Source organism: Panthera leo, chromosome D3 (genome assembly GCF_018350215.1).
Source record: "Panthera leo isolate Ple1 chromosome D3, P.leo_Ple1_pat1.1, whole genome shotgun sequence".
NCBI classification, from domain to species: Eukaryota; Metazoa; Chordata; class Mammalia; order Carnivora; family Felidae; genus Panthera; species Panthera leo.
This window is the reverse complement of record NC_056690.1, coordinates 30,709,076-30,730,489: the sequence shown is the minus strand read 5'-3', so window position 1 is coordinate 30,730,489 and position 21,414 is coordinate 30,709,076. Positions and strand designations below refer to the sequence as shown.

At 44.6% G+C, this 21,414-nt stretch overlaps 1 protein-coding gene across 1 annotated transcript in view; it reads right to left on the bottom strand.

Annotated features, from left to right (window-relative positions):
* Positions 1-18,223: 18,223 nt before the first annotated feature.
* Positions 18,224-21,414, bottom strand: part of ANKRD30B (ankyrin repeat domain 30B) — a 106,394-nt gene continuing 103,203 nt past the window's right edge. Inside the window, exons 19-20 of the mRNA XM_042909677.1 lie at positions 19,772-19,817; positions 18,224-18,383 (exon numbers count right to left, since the gene is read on the bottom strand). Of these exons, the coding sequence (XP_042765611.1) occupies positions 18,250-18,383; positions 19,772-19,817 (180 nt within the window). The 3' untranslated portion in view covers positions 18,224-18,249. The remainder of the gene's footprint in view (positions 18,384-19,771; positions 19,818-21,414) is intronic.

Sequence of the window (21,414 nt, the reverse complement as noted above, 5' to 3'; positions counted from 1 at the left end):
CATTTAAAACACTAGTAACTTAAAATCCATTTTAATTTGGCTTTTATATATTACTTGTTCCTTTAAAAAATTGGTAGTAAAACTTCATTTCACTCAGAACATGCCTAACAATGGATAGTGAGGAGAAGGGTAGTAACTGGCAGGAAAGTAAATTTGCCTAGAGTTAAAGTTTTACTAAGGGAATGATCCATATATAATATAAAGCCATCTGTCCTCATTTCAAACCCAATTGGAATCTGGGGACTATGATAAATTATGTGTTGTCCTTCCTATTAAAAAGACTTTTTCTGTTTTAAAAACAAATACTGAGATTGTGGCATACTGATGAGTATATACATAATTTGTTCCCCAGAGGGCCCTAGGTCTTGAAAAGTATCTTTTACATTTAGGCATCAGATTATTTTCTGCCTTAGGTTATAACTAACATACACATGAGTTTTTAAAATAAAAGCAATTAGCCCATTTGCTATAATGATCTGGTAAAAATTAGTGCATTGTGGAAAATTAGTATCTTACCAATAAAATAGTAAGGAAAGCATACTTTCATCTTTCAGTAATATGGTGAGACACTCAAGTTTTTGTCTTGTATAAAATATCCTGTTAACATATTTGTTAGATTTTGAGTCTGAGGATGGTACAATAAAGTTGGCGTTTTCTTTTTTTCCTTTCTGGCAGTTGGCCAGAGTAACAACAAAGAGAGGGAAAAACTAAAACACATACGCTGTATTCCACTAAACTAGAAGAGAGCTAAAAACCCTAGGCCACAAAATAGGCGGAATGTCTGCCAAAAGCAGCGAGAATAAGCAGGCTGCATGTGGGAAGTGGAGCGAGGATACCACACCTATAGAGCTTGGAACCAGCAAGAGATGCTTCATGAAACCGAGAGGCCCACCCTGAGATGCAAAACCAAAATCCCTTGTTTGCAAAAACAACGTGGGCTTTTAAAGCTGATGGCAGGAGTTTTCCTGTACCTGGTTTGATTCTAAGAAATTGGGGCGATGAAGCCAAACAGCCTTTTTTTGTTTTTGGCATTTTTCTGTCTCTGTAGCAGTGGGGAAGAGATGTCTTTGCATCCTGAAAACCTCAGGGCTGCTTGTCTCCAGTGGCTGTTGAGAATTAAAAAAAAAAAAAAAGATTCTCATGGAAAACCCTGAATCAAGACAAAGTTTTTCTGGTCAGGAACTGGAGTCACTATGGCCTTCTTCATGAACCTCTTACCAATAGCTTATCCAAAAAACCCCCAACCTCCTTTAAAGATGAATTAACAAAAAGATTTCAGCTGAAGGCCACTCCTACCTTTCCAGAATCAAAAAGGAAGAAAGTAGCAGAAAAACCAAGGACAGATAAAGCATACTCAACAGAAAAAATACTTCTGTAAGGGAGTTGAAAATCATGTCCAACCATTTTGTTAATTTAAAACACTTTTTGGAAGTATTTAGCACTGAGAGCACAAAGCAGTGATAGAAGAGGTCAGGGAGGAGATAGTGTAGCCACATGAGAAAATTCAATGTAAGCTGATTGAGCAGAAAGAAAAATAAGGTAAGAAAATAAAACCATCGCTGCAATGAAGGTGAAATTAGAAGGATCACAAGGGACAGTAGAGACTGGAAAACAAAATAAAGGACAGGGAAGCTAGAAATGGAAAAAGTGGGTGGCATTTATCAAAGTGAATACAAATCTTAAAACACATTAGAGAAAATGATGTGGAAATCAGAAAAGGAGATTCAGCATATGTGTATTTGAATCTTAAAAGAAGAAATAGAATGAGGCAACAGATACAAAGGTATAACCCAAGGTAATTATTTCTGACATAAAAATAAATACACACACACACAAAATTGTAAGAATATATTGAACAGGTTTTTTGTTTGCTACGTAGGGGTGTTTGAAAGAAAAAGGCATAAAGTTTCTTTTTCTGCTGTGGTGAGGCCATATGATGGTACTTAATTGGCTGCATAAATAGAACTAATTGAAATGTAAGCATCGGTTAGATCTTGTAGAAATTAGTTACACTAATTTCATATAATTTGATTACATGGGCAAAATTTGCTTCATGTTAAAGTTTTTATTTTTATTTTTAATTTATTTTAAGTTTTTGTTTTTTAATTTACTGTTTTAGGTAACTTACCCTTGAGTAGAAAAAGTGCTTTAAGTAAAACTTTTTTTCAAATGAAAAAATTAGAAAATTTAAAACAAGTTGTCTACTTAAGATAGCTCACAAACTGTTCCTTAATCTGGTTGTAAGACATAATTGCTAAAATATATGAAAATGGTTTGAGTTTTGATAATTTCAATGTAGACAAATTTTGGTTGTGATTGGTTGACTTAGGTCAATGATTCTTATTACTCCCTTGTTAAGCTTTTAAAAATATTAATGAGTGTGCCCTCATATTACCTGTGTTTGGCTTCTAAGGACAAGCGGTCAAATCTGTTCCATCCACAAGTTACCTTATGGTTTGGGCTTACTTAACAAAATGACAATTTATTTAAAATAGTGACTTTATATATCTTGTTTAATGCCATAACACAAACTTGTTAAATTATTTGGAAATATTAGGTAGTTAGAAGAAAAATGTAACTATTCTGTTTCATGTAATTTCATTCAGTTAAACATTTTAATTGGAGTAAAGCAATAAAGAGGGCTCTAGTATTTCTGTATTTAGAATAATGACAAATGGTCTTCATCATATGTAAATAATTTCTTTTTTCCTCTTTTACTAAGGGTTTTATTGGGAGAGAGTATGACTTTTTTCATATGCCTTGTCAGCACTGATTAATGGTTGATAGACTTTTTAATACAGAAGGGTTCTTGCTTTCCTAGATAGGTCTTCGCTCATATTTTTGACATATTTCTGGATTATGTTGACTAATAGTTTAGGATTTTTACATCTGTTTTTGTACACAAGATAGTCTTTATTTTTTTAAAAAACAGGATTTTATATTAAAGTTGTACTGGTTTATAAAATGAAAGTTTTCTATTTTTTAAAATTGTCGTTGTTAGCTTCAATATTGGAACTATCTGTTCTGTAGAGGTTACATTTTAACTGTGAATCATTCTGATCCTTCTCCCTTCTTTACCACTTTAACCACTTCCAGTTTTCTATTTCTTAGGACAGCCTTGGGAGTGGAACTGGGAAAGCCTCCCAACTTATCTCTTAATTGTTTATGTTTTTCCTTCATTTCTAAACTTGGATGTTTTTGTAGTCTGTCTTTTCTTAGGAACATATTTATTTAATTGTTTGAGAAATTGCTTCATTTTTTTTCCTTCTTCCTACTTATCTTTTGGTTTATTTTGTTAGTTTCTTATGATGAGTATTAAGTTGCCTTCTTTTTAGTTCTTATTTAATAAAGATATTCTGGAAGAATAAGTTTGCTGTGCCCCATAGGTTTTAGTAGGGTGTCTAGTACTTTTTCATTGCACACTAGATAGTTTGAATTTTCAGTTTAGCTTTCTTTGAACATTTGAATTTTTTTATTTTTATTTTTATTTTTTAAGTAGGCTTCATGCCCAGTACAGAGCCTAATGCATTGTTTGAACTCACGACCCGGAGATCAGGACCTGAGCTAAGATCAAGAGTCGGATGCTTAACTGATTGAGCCACCCAGGTGCTCCAAACATTTGAAATCTTTGATTTAGTTGATTTAGGGATGTGTTTCCTAAATTCCAGGCTATTTTGTTGTCACTACACAGACCTGTGTAGACTCGGTAAAAGGCCTAGCGCCATGCACGCACCACAATAGAAGCCCAGGCCTCTGCACACGATCATAGATGGGTGTACGTGTAAGCAAAGCTGCCCAGAGCCACGCACGCATACAGGCCCCAGAGGCCTCTCCACACGGTCACGTACATGTGTACACAATCCCGGCTCAGGTACACGCAGGAAGGGCAACCAGGACCGGGCACACACCATAACACAGATGTACACGCCCATGCACTCCCGGGAGCTGTAGGTCACACAGTCCCATGCACACAGCAGAACATGGGCGCAAACATCCACGCACACACCAGAACCGGACACGCGGACCCTGGCACACGCCAGACACACACACACACACACACACACACACACACACACACACAAACACACTGACCCGCCCCACATGCCATCGCACACACAGCAGCTCAGGACTAGCCTGGCCATGGGCCAGCGCATGCACGGTCACAGGCAGGGGGGCGCATGTGCCCAAGCACACGCACGCGCGCGCACACACACACACACACACACACATTTGATTGCACACGCAGGAGGCACAGAGCAGTGGCCAGAGACTGCGGCCTGAGGCGCCCAACGGCCCAGCCCAGCACGGCTAAGGGAGGGGAGGAGGACCCGGTGGGGGTGGGGAGCTCCTATAGGAGCTTGAATGAATGAATGAATGAGTGAGTGAATGACTTTCAGCCCCAAGGAGCATCCCTGTTCTTTTACCCATTCCTCCTCCCTTTCCATCCCTGTGGGAGGAGACGGACCCTCCAGAGGGTAGCCTCACACCATGGAGGGATGGTCACAGGGAACCTGCTTGGCCACACCTGCCAGAAGGGCAGGGGAAGTGAGGCTTTGGGCGGGGCTAAAGGAGGCATGGTAGAAGAGTAGTGGACCACCCACCTGTGGTCTAGAGTGGGACTGACATGGGCCCACAGCCCTGCCTGTAACCCAGGAAGTTAACGGGGTCCCAAAATACTTTTTCTTGCACCGCCCCAAAATACTTTTTCATGCCTGGATGCCCAAGACAACCACGTCACTGGTGTCCTGGCCTCCAGGGCACGCTCCTTGTGGCCCACTTATTTTCGTTTTATCTAGAAAAATAAAGTTGGAAATAATCATTCACACACCCTAATTACTCCATTGCTTTCTGAATTTAGAGCCGGTTTGGCTCTAGACTTTGGCTCCTGCTGAAGGAGGAATCCTCTGGGAGGGGCAGGGTGAGGGCCAAGGCAGGAAGCCAGAGTCTGCACTGACACTGGGGCCTCCTCGGGGTCTGCCCTCCACTTGTCCTCTCCTAGCAGGCTGGGAACTTCCCAGAAGCAGCAGCCCAGATGGGGGTCTGAGCGAGGGAGGGTGGCCAGAGGCAGTCTCCAGGATTCTGGTTTACCGAGACCCATAATGGATGACTTCCCAGGCTGTTCTACCCCACCTGGACCTCTGAGTCATAATAATTTGCTGCTATTTATCGAGCACTTACTATGTGCTGGGCGCTGGGCCAAGCACTTTGTCTGCATCATCCCAGCTATGCCTGCTAACTTCCCTTGAAGCAGGTACTATTATTCTCCCCATTTGGCAGTTTGAGGGTGCCTGGGGGCCGGGGCTCAGGACCGGGAAGTGGTGGGGCTGGGATTGTGCCCAGCCTGTAGGACCCCCAGAGCCCAATGGGGCCCCCTGGATGGGCGCCTCGGTCACTCAAAAGGGAACGGTCTCTGAAGCCTGGACGCCCAAAACAACCACATCACTGGTGTCCTGGCTTCCAGGCCACCCTCCTTGTGGCCCTGATTGCCACTCCCTTCTCCCTCATAGTCCTGGGGCTCTGTCTCTGGAAGCCCCGTGTAGTCTCACCTGGGCGGCTTGGGGAAAATACAGATTTCCCAGGTCCTGCCACACCCTGCTGACTCATAATCCCACTGCGGGAGAGGGGGCTGGAAACCCAGATTTTAAAATGTTGTCCTGGGGACACAGAGACCTGTGGACTCCCAGAACCACTGCCCAGCCCAGTGGAGTTCAGGCAGCTTTAAGAGACTCCCTTGCACTTAACCCAGATCCCTATGACCCTGCCCCCGCTTGTGTTCTCAGCCTCTGCCCCCTGCTACCCTAACCCAGCTCTGCACACACCACACCACACTGACCCCCCCACGCCCCAATTTGCCTTTATCCAGGCACCTGCTGCTGCTGTTTCCTTCTGGAAACAGGTCCCAGCTGGCCACAGACCCCACAGAGCTTGTGTAATACTCTGGACTGGTCGATCGCGGCCCCGCTCTTGCTAGCCCGGGCCTGGCACGCAGCCTGGGGGAATCATGGTTGGTGAGTGATGGTGGCCGGGGAAGGCGGAACAAGGGAGGGCTGCCCATGACAGGTGGGGCTTCTAGGCTGGGCGCACAGGCACTCTCTGGGGGCCGGCACCAGCCCTAACATGCAAAAGGCATTTGATGACTCTTTCTTAACTGCTTAATGAATGGTGATGAGTCGTGTGACAGGTGAGGGCCACGTTCGGAAGCAATGCAGATTGGCCGGTTGAAGTGAAAGATGGAGAAGGTGCCTTCCAGGCCATCTCAGAGGACTGTGAATATTAATGGTCCTAACTCATTTATGTCTCGGATGGGAGTGAGGGGCTGGTGTTTTCTTGCTTGATTTTATTTCAGTGTCTCAGGAGCCCTGGGAGGGGGTGCTGATGTAATCCTTATTTTGTTCAACAGAAACTGAGCCCTAGACAGGTGACTTAGTAGGGTCACACAGCTGGGAGGGGGTCCTGCAGAATGGAGCCTTGCCCGTTGTGCGAAAAAAAATCAATGAGTCTGCACTCTACAGTTTATGAAGCAGTAACACATTATCTCAGTTGGTTCTAGCTGTGGCTTGGAGGTGTGGCTCTACGTTTTCACCTATGCCCACATCCCAGGGTCAGAAAACCTGCATCCAGGGGCCTTCTGTGTCTGTAAGGGGCAGTGGTGGGAAGAGATCCCCGCCTCTGCACTGGCGGGAGAGAGAAAAAAAGAGGCAGTGTTGGGGGCTCTGGCACATAGTAGGTGTTTGGGGACCCCTGTGGTCAGTTCAGGCAGAGCCAGCTCTGGTCCCATCTGGACCTTGGAACAGCCCAGATCAGTCTTCAGTCTTTGAGCCAAGGCCCACAGGGTGTGGGTGACGGGTCCAAGGTCATACCTGCCATAAGAACTAGAGCAGAGGGTGTGAGGCTCCTCCACCACGGCCGAGAGGTCCAGGGAATGGGTCAGGGGGATTCTGTCTGTGCGGGATGACCTCTGTCAGAGCCAATAAACCACAGAGCCTGGCCCCAAAGGGTCCCCAGGCAAACCCCTCTCGGGAGTGTCCAGGACTGCTGTGGGGCCTGGCGTGTTATTGCTGTCACAGAAGTTCGGGGCCATACCTGAGTAGGGGCAGTGGTCCTGTAGCCACCAGTGGGGGATGTAACAGACTCTGTGGTCTGCCTCCAGGCACTGGCATGTGGGGAGGGCGAAATGCACCAGCACCCCACCCAGACTAGAAATCCAGGTGCTGGCTTCCCCCACACACACCTCCCTCACCCCGCCCCGCCGCCAGGCCTTTGCAGATGCTATCCCTCTGTCTGCAGTGGCCTTCCCCTCCTCTCCTGGCAGGTGCTGGCTCATCCTTTAAGACTCCTCCAGGAAGCCCTGCCTGACTCCCACCCCAAGGGCCAGGCTGATCCGCCCTGCCAGGATTTCCATTTGGCTGCTCCACAGGATGCTGAGAACCTTGAGGGCCTGGTCTGAGATGCCAGTGGAGTGGACAGGGAAAGCAGCTGTAAGGTGCAGCCCAGTTCAGGCGACTGTCCCTGCAGCCCACAGAAGAGACCAGGCTGGGGAGCCTTGAGGCCAGATAGCTAGCCAAACATGCCCATTTCACAGAGGGAACGTTGAAGGCCTGAGGTGCTTGGGACTGACCTAGAGCACCCTGGGGAGTGGGTGGTAGTCCCTTTGTGGCTTGTAAGAGGAGAGCCCAGTGCTGTGTGGCCGTACGCACCCCCCCCCTCCGGTCCCCAGCTGGAGCATTTGTCTACAGGATCCAGGTCAGGTCTGGGGGGGATGGGAGAAGCCCAGGAGAGCAAAGTCCCCAGGGCTCAGGTCTGCCCTCGGTCTTCCCATGTGGAGGACAAAGCTCCTTAGAGAAAATGCTTGCTGTCCTAAAGCTGGCAGGAAATGCACATCGATAGCTCATTCCAGCAAGAAGATGCGCGGGGGGGAAAAAAGCCTGTGAGAACTTAGGCCAAAATGTTAGCCCCGGGGATGGTGGGCGATATTAGCCTTCTTACGCTGTGATTTTCACATTTCCTAGGTTGTAGGTGAAACCTTTATAACCAGAGAAATGAAGTTACCATGGAAAGGAGAGAGGTCTAAGAAAAGGTGCCCTGAGAATAGCCAGCTCCCCATTCATGAGATTCTGGGGTCACCATGTGTGAGTGGCTTCCAGAGGGACCCTGGCCCTGGGCCCATCCCCCGGAACAGGCGCGCCTGGGGCAGACAGCTTAGCCCGTGTGTCTCTCTTTCTCGGAATTTGGGTCAGCGAGAGTCCAGACCTGGGGCTACTGGGATGTAGCACACCCAGAATTCCATTCGAACCTCTGCTGTCCTTCCTGTCGTGTGGGTTAGGCCTCAGGGCCCTCGCCTTCCCACTTCCACCTGGAAAGCCAGCCCACCCCACCCCAGGCTGTCCTCTGCCCCTCCCAGCCAGAGGTGGCCCTAGGGCTATTTCCTTCACCTCCATCTGGGTGCCCAGGTGGGTGCGTAGCACTGTTGACAGCCTTCCTTACCAACTCCGGCCCCGAAGTGCCTTTCCAGGGGGTCCTCCTACAATGTAGTCAAGTTCGACCTCGTGCAAATGGTCTTTGGAATCACAGCTGAGCCCTGATTCTGGGTGAGGATTGATCTCCGTCCCCCATATACCTAGTACAGAGCCCTCATTCATTCGGTCAGCTGTTATTCAGCCAAGTACCAGGGCCCAGGCTAGGTGCCAGGGGCACAGATCTGCTGACTTGAGGGTGTAACGTGTCTGTGTTTTTGAGCACGTGTTTTGTGCGCATCACCTGCACGCACACACAGCGTGAGCATCTCTGTCATATGTGAACTCTGGTCTTTGAGGCTGTGACAGTGTGTAATCCTGCCGGGACTCTGGGCACACCTGGTTAATTCATTCTGCAAGTGTTTAACAGACACCCACTAAGGAAGTACCAGGCTCTGACCCCAAAGAAAAATGACCCAAGGTCTCTGTCCTCAGGAAGTGCCGTCTTGGGGGCTGTCGCAGTGCGGACTGGTGGGGGCAGAGGCCGGCAGGGCTGGGGGTGGTCAGAAACGTGGTCCTGGAGACACGGGGAAGGGTGTTCCTGCCCAGCCGTGAGGATGATCTCCAGTATCCTCTTCAGACCAGTGATCTGGGGCCTGGGGCAGGCCTCCCCAGCCATTTTCATGCCCTAAAGCACCCCCGAGGGCCGACGGAACCGGAGCTCCAGGTGGTGACCCGTGGGCCCCGACTGCTGGGGGCTGGGAGAGAATACAGGGAATGAAAATGAAGCATGTTAGCTGGAGAACCTGCCTGGGCTGCAGACCTTTCTGAGAGGCGAACTTGGGGACCAGGCACCAGAACACAGCACCTGGAAAGTAGAACCCCGTGATCCAGACCAGAGAAGCGGGATCACGGAACTTAGAGGAGGAAGATGGAGCAGCAGAACTAGAATGTGGGCCTTCTAGAACCTGGAACACTCAAGTCAGCCAGAAGCTGGAAGATCCAGTCTGTGCCCCCGGTAGTCAGTGGGGGAAACTGAGGTCCGGCAGGAACGGGGAGGCCTTGAGCATTGGGTGAGTTTCAGTGGCACACACGCGGTCTCTGCTGAGCCAGGACCTCCCTACAGCTGGCTGCTGCCTGACCTCGGGCGAGTCCTGTCCCCTCTCCAAGCCTTTCCCCCTCTGTGAAATGGTCACGTGACGGTGAGACAAGATGGAGCACTTCACCTGGTGCTCAGGCTCTCCCGGCAAGCTAGTGGCATGGCTAAGGCCTGGACCCTGGCCACCTGACTCCTGAATGACTCTGTCCCCTTGTGGTGATGGTCTGGTCACTGCTGTTCCTTTCTCTTCTTTCTCACACTCAGTGGGACATTTGGGCACTTGCGGCCCTTTTCTGGAATGCTCTCGGGATCTAACAGAGGGAAAAGACTAATCAGAGGAGCAAGAACAGACTGGCGGCTCGATATGAAGGAGCAGGGGCCTGGTGCCTACAACCCTGCGTGGTGGCCTGTGCCATTTGGTGAGGGCTTCTTGAGTGTCCCCCAGTGGAGACGGTCGGGTCCTGAGCCAAGGGTGCCGCGGCCCCTCGAAGGCAGGGGTGGGCAGAGGTGGATTGGGAAGGGAAAAGAGAAAGGGCTCATTGTTCCAGCTCCATGGAGGCTCTACAGGTGCACCTGCTCCAGGCCACCTCTCCTGAAGGAGGTGGACGACCTTGCTCGGGCTCCCAGAGAGCTGGAGCTGTAGGATCTGGGCCAGGAGCAGCCTGGTCACTTCCCCAGATCCCTGTGAGGCGGCGCTACCAGCCCCCGCTTTTCTGCCTCCAAGAGAGCAGGATTCCAGAGTTGGGGGCGGGGGGCGTTGGAGCCAGGGTTCCAGCCCATCCTTTGAGGCAGCAGCAGCCTGGCATGGTGCCAGGCACTGAGCACCCAGGGGGGAACTGAGATCCCTTCCTGTTTCCCCTCCTTCCTTGCCGGGTCTCCTCCGGACCATCAGCCATCCTGCTCAGAGAGCTTGGAAGGCTGGAGTCCTTCCCCGTGTCTCTGCTCTCCACCACTTCCCTCCCGTTTTGGGGGACCCGTCAAGTTCCTGTACATGAGCCACCTCATCGGGGTGTGCCTTGCCCAGGCAGGACTAGACGTTTTCGAACCCCAGACCAGTTCTGAGAGCCCAGCAGCACTGACTGCAGGTGCAGGTGTGTGGATTTGGGGACGGAGGGGCGGGGTGTCGTTTATTCATTCAACAGGCCAAGGTCAGCGCCTCCTTTGCATCAGGCTCTGTGCTGGGGCCCCAGGAGAGTTAGGCAGCACCACCCATTGTGGGGTGAGGAGCCCTGGGGGGAAGGCCAGGGGTGAGGCAGCTCAGTCCTTCCTCAGTCCGGGGGAAGTGCAGTTCAGTTGAGCCTCCCTGGGCGAGAGTGAAAGATTACATGGAAACTTGGAGCCTCCTAGAGGATTTGGACTTTATCCTGGGAGCAGGTGTTCCAAGCTGAGAGGGGCAGCATCAGATGTGGCTTTTTGCTTGGCTCAAGCCAGGAGCCCCTTCCCTGGCAAGGCTGCTGTTGTCCAGGTGAGTGTGGATGGTGGCGCAGGCAGCGTGGGCCAGTGGCACAGGGGGCCGGGTGGGCCTCTTTGGGGTTTTCCATATAGAGTATCATGTCATCTGCGAAGAGGGAAAGTTTGACCTCCTCCTGGCCGATGTGGATGCCTTTTATTTCTTTGTGTTGTCTGATTGCAGAGGCTAAGACTTCCAATGCTATGTTGAGTGACAGTGGCTAGAGTGGACATCCCTGTCTTGTTCCTGACCTTAGGGGAGAAACTCTCCCATTTTTCCCCACTTAGGATGATATTAGCGTCGGGTTGTTCATATATGGGTTTTAGGATCTCGAGGTATGCTCCTTCTCTCCCTACTTTCTTGAGGGTTTTTGTCAAGAAAGGATGCTGTGTTTTGTCAAATGCTTTCTCTGCGTCTACTGAGAGGGTCCTATGGTTCTTGCCCTTTCTTTTCTTGATGTGATGAATCACGTTAATTGTTTGGCGGATATTGAACCAGCCCCGCATCCCAGGTATAAATCCCGCTTGGTCGTGGTGAGTAATACTTTTCATGTATTGTTGGATCCGGTTGGCTAATATCTTGTTGAGAATTTTTGCATCCACGTTCCTCAGGGAAAGTGGTCTATAGTTCTCCTTTCTAGTGGGGTCTCTGCCTGGTTTTGGAATCAAGGTAATGCTGGCTTCATAGAAAGAGTTTGCAAGTTTTCCTTCCATTTCTATGTTTTGGAACAGTTTCAAGAGAATAGGTGCTAACTCTTCCTTAAATGTTTGGGAGAATTCCCCCTGGAAAGCCATCTGGCCCTGGACTCTTGTTTTGTGGCAGAGTTTTGATTACTAATTCAATTTCCTGACTGGTTATGGGTCTGTTCAAATGTTCTATTTCTTCCTGTTTCAGTGTTGGTAGTGTATATGTTTCTAGGAATTTGTCCATTTCTTTCAGATTACCCATTTGATTGGCATGTAATTGCTCATACTATTCTCTTATTATTTTTATTTCTGCTGTGCTGGTTGTGATCTCTCCTCTTTCATTCTTGATTTTATTTATTTTGGTCCTTTCCTTTTTTTCTTTTTTGACCAGACTGACTAGTGGTTTATCAATTTTGTTAATTCTTCCAAGGCACCAGATTCTGGCTTGATTGATCTGTTCAACTGGTATTTTTGTGGGGTTTTTTGTTTGTTTGTTTGTTTGTTTCGATAGCATTAATTTCTGCTGTAATCCTTATTATTTCCTGTCTTCTGCTGGTTTGGGGTTTTATTTGCTGTTCTTTTTCCAGCTCCTTAAGGCATAAGGTTAGGTTGTGTATCTGAGATCTCTCTTCCTTCTTTAGGAAGGCCTGGATTGCTATCTATTTTCCTCTTATAACCACCTTTGCTGCGTCCCAGAGGTTTTGGGTTGTGGTGTTATCCCTTTCATTGACTTCCATATAATTTTCAATTTCCCCTTTAACTGCTTGGTTGGCCCATTCGTTCTTTAGTAGGATGTTCTTCAGTCTCCAAGTATGTGTTACCTTTCCCAATTGTTTCTTGTGGTTGACTTCGAGTTTCATAGTGTTGTGGTCTGAAAATATGCACGGTATGGTCTCGATCTTTTTGTACTTACTTAGGGCTGATTTATGTGCCAGTATATGGTCTATTCTTGAGAACGTTCCGTGTGCACTGGAGAAGAATGTATATTCTGCTGGTTTAGGATGAAATGTTCTGAATATATCTGTTAAGTCCATCTGGTCCAGTGTGTCATTCAAAGCCATTGTTTCCTTGTTGATTGTTTTGATCAGATTATCTGTCCATTGCTGTGAGTGGGCTGTTGAAGTCTCCTACTATCATGGTATTACTATCGATGAGTTTCTTTATGTTTGTGATTAATGGATTTACATATTTGGGTGCTGTCACATTTGGCCCATAAATGTTTACAATTGTTAGGTCTTCTTGGTGGATAGACCCCTTGATTATGCCATAATGCCCTTCTGCATCTCTTGATACAGTCTTTATTTTAAAGTCTAGATTGTCTGATATAAGTGTGGCTACTCTAGCTTTCTTTTGTTGACCATTAGCATGATAGATGGTTCTCCATCCCCTTATTTTCAATCTGAAGGTGTCTTTAGGTCTCAACTGGGTCTCCTGTAAATAGCATATAGATGGACCTTGTTTTTTTATCCGTTCTGTTACCCTATGCCTTTTGATTGGAACATCGAGTCCATTGACATTTAGAGTCAGTACTGAAAGATATGAATTTATTGCCATTATGATGCTTGTAGACGTGGAGTTTCTGGTGGTGTTCTTTGGTCCTTTATGATCTTTGTTGCTTTTGATATGTATACATATACATATGTATACATATACATATATGTATATGTATATGTATACATATGTATATGTATATATATGTATGTATGTATACGTAATTTTTTTTCATCTTCCCTCAGAAAGTCCCCCTTAAAATTTCTTGCAGGGCTGGTTTAGTGGTCACAAATTCCCTTAATTTTGGTTTGTCTGGGAAACTTTTTCTCTCTCCTATTTTGAGTGACAGCCTTGCTGGATAAAGAATTCTTGGCTGCCTTTATTTTTTATTTTATTTGTGTAATGTTTATTTTTGACAGAGAGAGAGAGAGAGAGAGAGAGAGCATGAGCAGAGGAGGGGCAGAGAGAGAGGGAGACACAGAATCCGAAGCAGGCTCCAGGCTCTGAGCTGTCAGCACAGAGCTGATGGGGGGCTCGAACTCACAGACCGCGAGATCATGACTAGAGCTGAAATCGGACGCCTAACCGACTGAGCCACCCAGGCGCCCCCACACATTTTTCTGCTTCAGCACACTGAATATATCCCGCCACTGCTTTCTGGCCTGCCAAGTTCTTGTGGGTAGGTCTGCTGCAAACCTGATCTGTCTTCCCCTTTAGGTTAGGGAACTTTTTTTTTCCCCTTGCTGTGTTCATGATTCTCTCCTTGCCTGAGTATTTTGTGAATTTGACTATGATATGCCTTGTTGATGGTCGGTTTTTGTTGAATCTAATGGGGGTCCTCTGTGCGTCCTGGATTTTGACGTCTGTGTCTTTCCCCAGGTTTCGTACATGTTTTCCGCTATGATTTGCTCACATTACCCTAATACCCCTATTTCTCTCTCTTCCGCTTCTGGGACCCCTATGATTCTGATGTTCCTTTTTAATGAGTCACTGGTCTCTCTAATGCTTAAATGGTGCTCTTTTGCCTTAATCTCCCTCTTTTTTTCTCTGCTTCGTTATTCCTTCTAAGTTTGTCCTCTATATCGCGGATTCTCTGTTCTGCCTTGTCCATCCTTGCCGCCACTGCATCCATCCGTGATTGCAGCTCAGTTATAGTATTTTTAATTTCATTCTGGCTATTTTTTACGTCTTTTATCTCTGCAGAAAGGGATTCTAATCTATTTTGGACCCCAGCTAATATTCTTATTATCGTGATTCTAAATTCTGGGTCAGACATCTTGCTTCTATCTGTGTGGGTTAAATCCCTGGCTGTCGTTTCTTCATGCTCTTTCTTTTGGGGTAAATTCCTGCTGAATTCTGTGGTTCAGGTTGTGCAGATTGTTGTGTTAGTCCTCCAATCAGTGTTCTAGGTGTGTAGGATGGTTTCGTGTTGGCCTGGCTGTATTTCATGGATGGAAGACACACACAAAACTTCCATGGTCTTCTGCCATCTTGGCCCCTCCCCCATTCACAAATATTTTAAAAACTTATCTCAGGGTGCCTGGGTAGCTCCCTCGGTTAAGCATCCAACTTAGGCTCAGGTCATGATCTCACAGTGTGTGAGTTACAGCCCCACGTGGGGCTCGCATTGGGCTCGCCACTGTCAGCGCAGAGCTGGCTTCAGATCCTGTCTCTCTCTCTCTCTGCCCCTCCCCTGCTGGCTTGCTTGGTCTCTCTCAAAAATAAACAGTTAAAAAACCTATCTCAGTAGACGTGAAATAAACATCTGTTAACATTCAATATTCATTCATGACAGAACTTAGAAAACTAGTATTATGAGGGAACTTCCTCAATATACTTGTAGCAGAAAGACCCTAAGTGACTCCATAATATCTGCCCTTTAGTGTTGTCACCTTTTGTTTATAATTCTTTTCTCTTAAGATCTGTGACTTGACTCTAGCTATTAGAATATGGCAAATGTAAAGGAATGTTGCAGACATAATTAATTCAGTTAATTCAGAGTCAATCAAAAGGAGGATTATGCTAGGCCAACCTGATCTGATCACGTGAACACCCTTCAAGGAGGACTGAGCCTTCTCTGAAGTGACATTCTCCTTGCTGGCCTCCTAAACTAAGCGGCCACATCGAGGAAGTCTACGTGGCCACGAACAAGGAACAGCCTTGCTCTAGGCTGAATATTGTGTCCCCACTCACCGAAACTCATGTGTTAAATCTTAATGTTCAACGTGATAGTATTTAGAAGTGGGGGATTTGGGAAGTGATTAAGTCATGAAGGTGGAGCCCTAATGAATGGGATTAGTGCCCTTATAGAGGAGGGCTGGGAGAGCTCCCTTGGCCCTGCGCCAAGCAGGAAGACCAGTGTCCATGAACCAGGAAGCAGGCCGTCGCTGGACACTGAATCTGCCAGTGCCTTCATTTTGGACTCCCCAGGCTCCAGAACTGTGAAAAATAAAACTTTTTTTCACAAGCCTATGGTATTTTGTTAGAGCAGCCCAAAAGGACTAAGACAAGTGCCTGGGAACGCTTAGGACCTAAGCCTCCAACTAGCCGACAACTAGCAAAGAGCTGTGGAAATGAGTCCAGTCATACAGTCACAAGGAAATTCTCTTAAAAACAAACACAATGGGCTTGGAAACAGATTCTTTCCCATCGAAGCACCCAAATGGGGAAGCGCCGTCTAGCAGACACCTTGGGAACAGCCTTGTGAGAACCTGAACAAAGGACCCAGCTAAGCCATTGCTCAGCTTCTGACCCATAAAAATGTGAGATACATGTGTGTGGCTATAAGACACTGTGTTGATGGTGCTCTGTTGTAAACGGCAAGAGCAAACCAAGAGACTGATAAAAGATATACACTTTTAAAAACCCCACTATCTACATAGTTGTAGAAAACTAGTTTTACATGTTGCAATTTCAAGAAGACATGAACACTCACTATCCTCACATTTACTCGTCATTCTTGTAGTAGGAAAGGAAAAAAAATGAAAGCTCTAGGAATTGGAAAGAAACGAAAATGCCACTATTTATAGATTATATGTCACTACATGCCCCAAATCCAAAGGAATCTGCAGATAAAACACTCAAGTAAGAAACAATATATTGTGGGGAATAAGCTTAGACAATTAAAAGACTAGTTGTTTGGAAAAATCAGTATAAGAAATGTCTTTCCTTACAAACTATTGGCAGATTCAATGCAATTCCAATGAGAAATGGCTTTGGAGAGCTTGCCAAGTTGATTAAAGAAGACCTGTGGAGCCCTTCCTTCCTTTCTTCTTTCTCATCCCCAACAGTTTAGTTCCCAGTCCTAGAAACAGAGGCATGGAGTTGTGGGGGTCCAGAGTGAGGTGCTGGAGCTTAGACAGAATGGGGAAGGCATTACGTGTGGGACAGTCACCCTGCACAGTGTTGGAGCTCAAGTGAGAGCATGCCTGAAAAGTGAATGATATAGAATAATGAAGTATCACAGACTGGACAGGGTGGGGAGGCATCTGCACAGGGGAAGAATAGCCCAGCGTGGGTTTTCAGAACCTGCAGGGGGGCAAACCATCTGCAGAAGAGGTGGCCTGGCCCAGGGTCTGAGAAAGGAGATATGTACATGTCTCAAAGTACTTCCCCACAAAATACTAAATAATTGGAAAGCGGAAAGTTAACATTCCAGGCGAGAAACCTGGCAGATACTACCTCTGGTGGCCAACATTAACATCACCAGTATTGGGACAAATCAAAATTGTAGGTCACATGATAGGATGCAATGAAAAGAGTAGGTTGTAGCGATACTCTTGCTAAAAATGTATGATCTGAATTTTACCGTAAGGAAACCTAAGAAAAATCCACATTGAAAGACATTCCACATTACTGGAATTTACTCGTCAAAAGGTTAAAAGTCATGAAAGTCAAGGAAAGACAAAGGAACTGTTCTAGAGTGAAAGAGACTAAGACACACAACTGAATTCAATACATGGCTCTGAACAGGACCTTCCTTGGTATTGCGTATACTACAGATAAGTGAGCAAACTTAAAAAGAATTATGAGGAATAAATGATAGAATTATACTGAACCCTTGAACAAAAGAGTTTTAATGGGTGCACTGACTACATACAGATTTTTTTTCAGTACTGGAAATGTATTTTCTTTTATAAATTTCTTCATGGTATTTTTTTTCTGTAGCTTTATTTTAAGATTATAGTACGATACATATCATATACAAAAGATCATTGGTAGTAGCAGTGGTTAAGTCTTTGGGGGTCAAAAGTTGTTCATGGCTTTTTGACTGTGGGGGGCAGGGGTCAGAGCCCTTAACCCCATTGTTCAAGGGACAAGTGTATTAGAGTTAATGCTCTGATTGTGAAGGTTGTATGGTAGTTATGTGGAATGTACTGACTTGTAGGATTTAAATGCTACAGGAATCAGGCATCCCATTAGCAATTTACTTGCAAATGGCTCTGGGGCGGGGAGGGGGGGAAGTTCTTTTTTTGTTTGTTTGTTTCTCTATTTTTTCTTTTCTCTAACTTTGTTTCCAAAAAGCAAATCAAAAATAACTAACTAAATAAATAAATGAAAAGGTGAAAAGCCTTAGGCAAATCTTACTTCTCTATGTGGAAAGAGCTATGAATCAGTGTTGACAAGTAAAATTATAAATAGGTTTTATGGCACTATAAAAAATTGTAATATGTACAAACATTGGCAATAGCCATAGCAGGAATACATCAAACTAACGTCTAAATCTTTAGGCCCACATATAGTGATAAAAATTGGAAAATACAAAAAAGCCATCCATGAACACTACTGAAGTATTAATGACAACTTCGTTGTTTGGGTGCTGTTCAAACAGCAGGGAGTGGAACAGTCTGATGTATGTCAAACCCTCTAGTGCTGGTTTCCACGTACAAAATGTGCTTAAAAGTTAATGAGATGCCAAGAAACATAGTTTAAAATATTATACAGATTTTCATTACACACATGTAACACAAAAACATTTTCCTTTAATCAAGATTTTGCCATATAGTGTGTTCAATTGGGAAACAATGAAAATGTTTTGTAAGCATCCAGTAAATTTTTTCTATTTATTTTTCAAATCATATAATTTTTGTTCAAAATCTGTACATATTCTCGTGACGCTTTCCATACTGGATCTTGATTTATAATTGAATCATCAGTAGATACTAAAGGAGTTCTACAGGATCCTCGTTCAACTTCGGTAGCAGCTGAAAAGGAAAAGAAAGAATTATCTTCTTTCTCCAAAATGCTTTTCACTACAAGTCCTTAAAAAAATAAAGGAAAGGAAAGAAAAAGAAAAAAAGAAAGTTGGGGCCTTTATGAAAAGGTGTTAAGAAAATTGAAAAATAACTACGTACAACGGCAATATGAAACCCAAGATTAGTATTAAATATATTTTGCTCAGGGTTGCACACTGAATTAATTGCTATTGTGGATAAATATCAGAGTTTCTGGTTTTTTCATTACAAGGTGAAATCACAAGATGAGGACACAGTCCACCCTGAACAATCATAAACTATAAACTGAAAAATCAAACAGGCATTTCCCAACATTTCTGAACAGGACCTTCCTTGATATACAGATGTAAGTGACAGGTATAAAACACAGCACTACTGGAACATACAGAAGGGACATCCCAGTTTTGTGTCAATATTGTCTGCTTTTTGGTGAAGGTGATATGTAAGCTGACACCTGAAGGACAAGGAAATAGTATGCTAGGTAGAGGGAAGAAGCACATACAAAGAGCTAGATGTGAGGAAGAACACTTGTGCAATTATGAGTAGTTTAGTTTGAGAAGGTGCTAGAGCAAAGCAGCAGAGTAGGGCAAATAGTGAGACAAGGCTGAATAATCTGGCAAGAAGCAAACTGATTTGGCTGTTTTCATTCCATGCTAAGGAATTTGAAGTTTTACGCAAGGGCAAAAGCAACGACAAAGTCAATGAGTGAAGATTGAAACCTGTTACCTGTCAAGTGACAGCTATATGACCTCTAATTACTTAATCAAGCATTACTAAGACGACTTTGGCTTTTTGGGTCTTCTATCACTAGCGGAAACAACAATTTGATAAAGCACACCTTTTCTGAGACTTGTGCAGGTTGACAGTTCCATAGGGATGGCACCAGTGAAGGAAGATTATCGCCAGAAATAATAACAGATATATAGACTTAGGGAGATTGAAAAAACTTCTTTAACGTTTATTTATTTTTGAGAGAGAGGCAAACCACAAGCGGGAAGGGGCACAGAGAGAGGGAGACACAGAATCTGAAGCAGGCTCCAGGCTCTGAGCTTTCAGCACAGAGCCCTCTGTAGGGTCTGAACCCACCTGAGCTGAAATCAGTCGCCCAACCGACTGAGCCACCTGGGTGCCCCTAGACTTTTGGGAGACTTTAAAAGAGCTATGAAACATGAGGACTAAATGAGGAAGAAGTGTGTTCTTCATTATGCTCATGCTTTTACATTTTTTATTAGATATGTACAAAAAAAAATGTGAATGCGGTATCCATTATCCAAACAATGGAAAGGGATGCCATTTACTATTTATAGTTTATTTCAGAAATCAATGATATCTAACTTCATACATTTTTGGAAACATACCTTCTTCTAGTGCTCTGGTTACTCCTTTCTCCAACTCCTGCTGCATCTGAAATAAGTCAAATATTATTTTTTTTTCAACGTTTTTATTTATTTTGGGGACAGAGAGAGACAGAGCATGAACGGGGGAGGGACAGAGAGAAAGGGAGACACAGAATCAGAAACAGGCTCCAGGCTCCGAGCCATCAGCCCAGAGCCTGACGCGGGGCTCGAACTCACGGACCGCGAGATCGTGACCTGGCTGAAGTCGGACGCTCAACCGACTGCGCCACCCAGGCGCCCCTGAAATAAGTCAAATATTATTTAGAATGTGTAAGGTAAACAAAAGACATTGTACGAATTATATATAGCTTACGACATGTGGTCTTGAAACAATACTTGTAGAGATTAAACCAAAGTTAGGGATTGCTTACATAGAAAGACAATCACATGAATAAAATAAATTCCTACCTATTTTATGTTAGTTTTAGATAATTGAGAACAGATACATACATACATACACACACACACACACACGTATATATGTATATATATATATACGTATATATAATATGTGTATATTATATATACATATATAATGCTATTTAAGTGAATCTGATAAAAAGCACAATTAATATTGATCTATTGAATGTGTATAATCTCTGAAAGGTGATGTTTGATCTTACTGGTACAAAAAAGTTTAAACAAGAATCATATTGTATACTGAATTATTACTTGGAAATGATTAGAAAATCTGCCATTTATGAAAGTTGAATCAGTTTTTTACCTTAATGAATTGTTCCTTAAAATGGGCTTTCCATTCTTTCACTTTTAGAAAAACAAAATTTGAAGGAATGCTTTTGCTATTAATTTTTCAGGACTGACTCTTAAATACATATAAAATGAAGAAAGTGGGACTGTCATACTGTCATGTGGAAATTCTACTGGCAAAAAATTGAGTAATAATATTTTGCTATCTGTATTATGACTAAAACACATTTCTTTTCATATGCACACAAAGATTTCAGAAAATCTCTTTGAAGAAAGGAAAAATAGAGGGTTACAACAGTTTTCAAACTTAGCATCTGATTTATAACTTTCTCAATTAGAGATAAGGAAAACAGTACACAATTTTCAATTGTAACTTTGTTCCTTTTCTCCAAATTAGGACCAAGTTTGGAAATACTTGACTTATTAAAGTTATGGTTATCTACTTACTTATGAAATGTGTACGAATATTTCCAACTACAGGTGACCCTTGAATAACACAGGGGTTGGGGTACGGTCAAAAACCTGCATATAATTTTTCATCCCCCCGAAACTTAATTACTAATAGCCTACTGTTGACTGGAAGCCTTACCGGTAACATAAACAGTCGATCCGTACATGTTTTGTACAGTAGAATAAGCCAGGGCACAAAAATGACATTGAGAAAAACAGAAGGAAGAGGAAATACACTTACAGTACTATACAGTATCCAAAAATAATCCATGTGTAAGTAAAGTAGGCCCGCACAGTTCGAAACCATGTTGGTCAAGGGTCAACTGTATATTACAACTGTTCCTATCTAGAATGTTCTTATTTAGATCTTTCTTATACAAGGTAGCCTCTCCCTGAATGCCCCAAACGGGCTCCAAAATAGTGTACTGAACATAATCAACACTGGT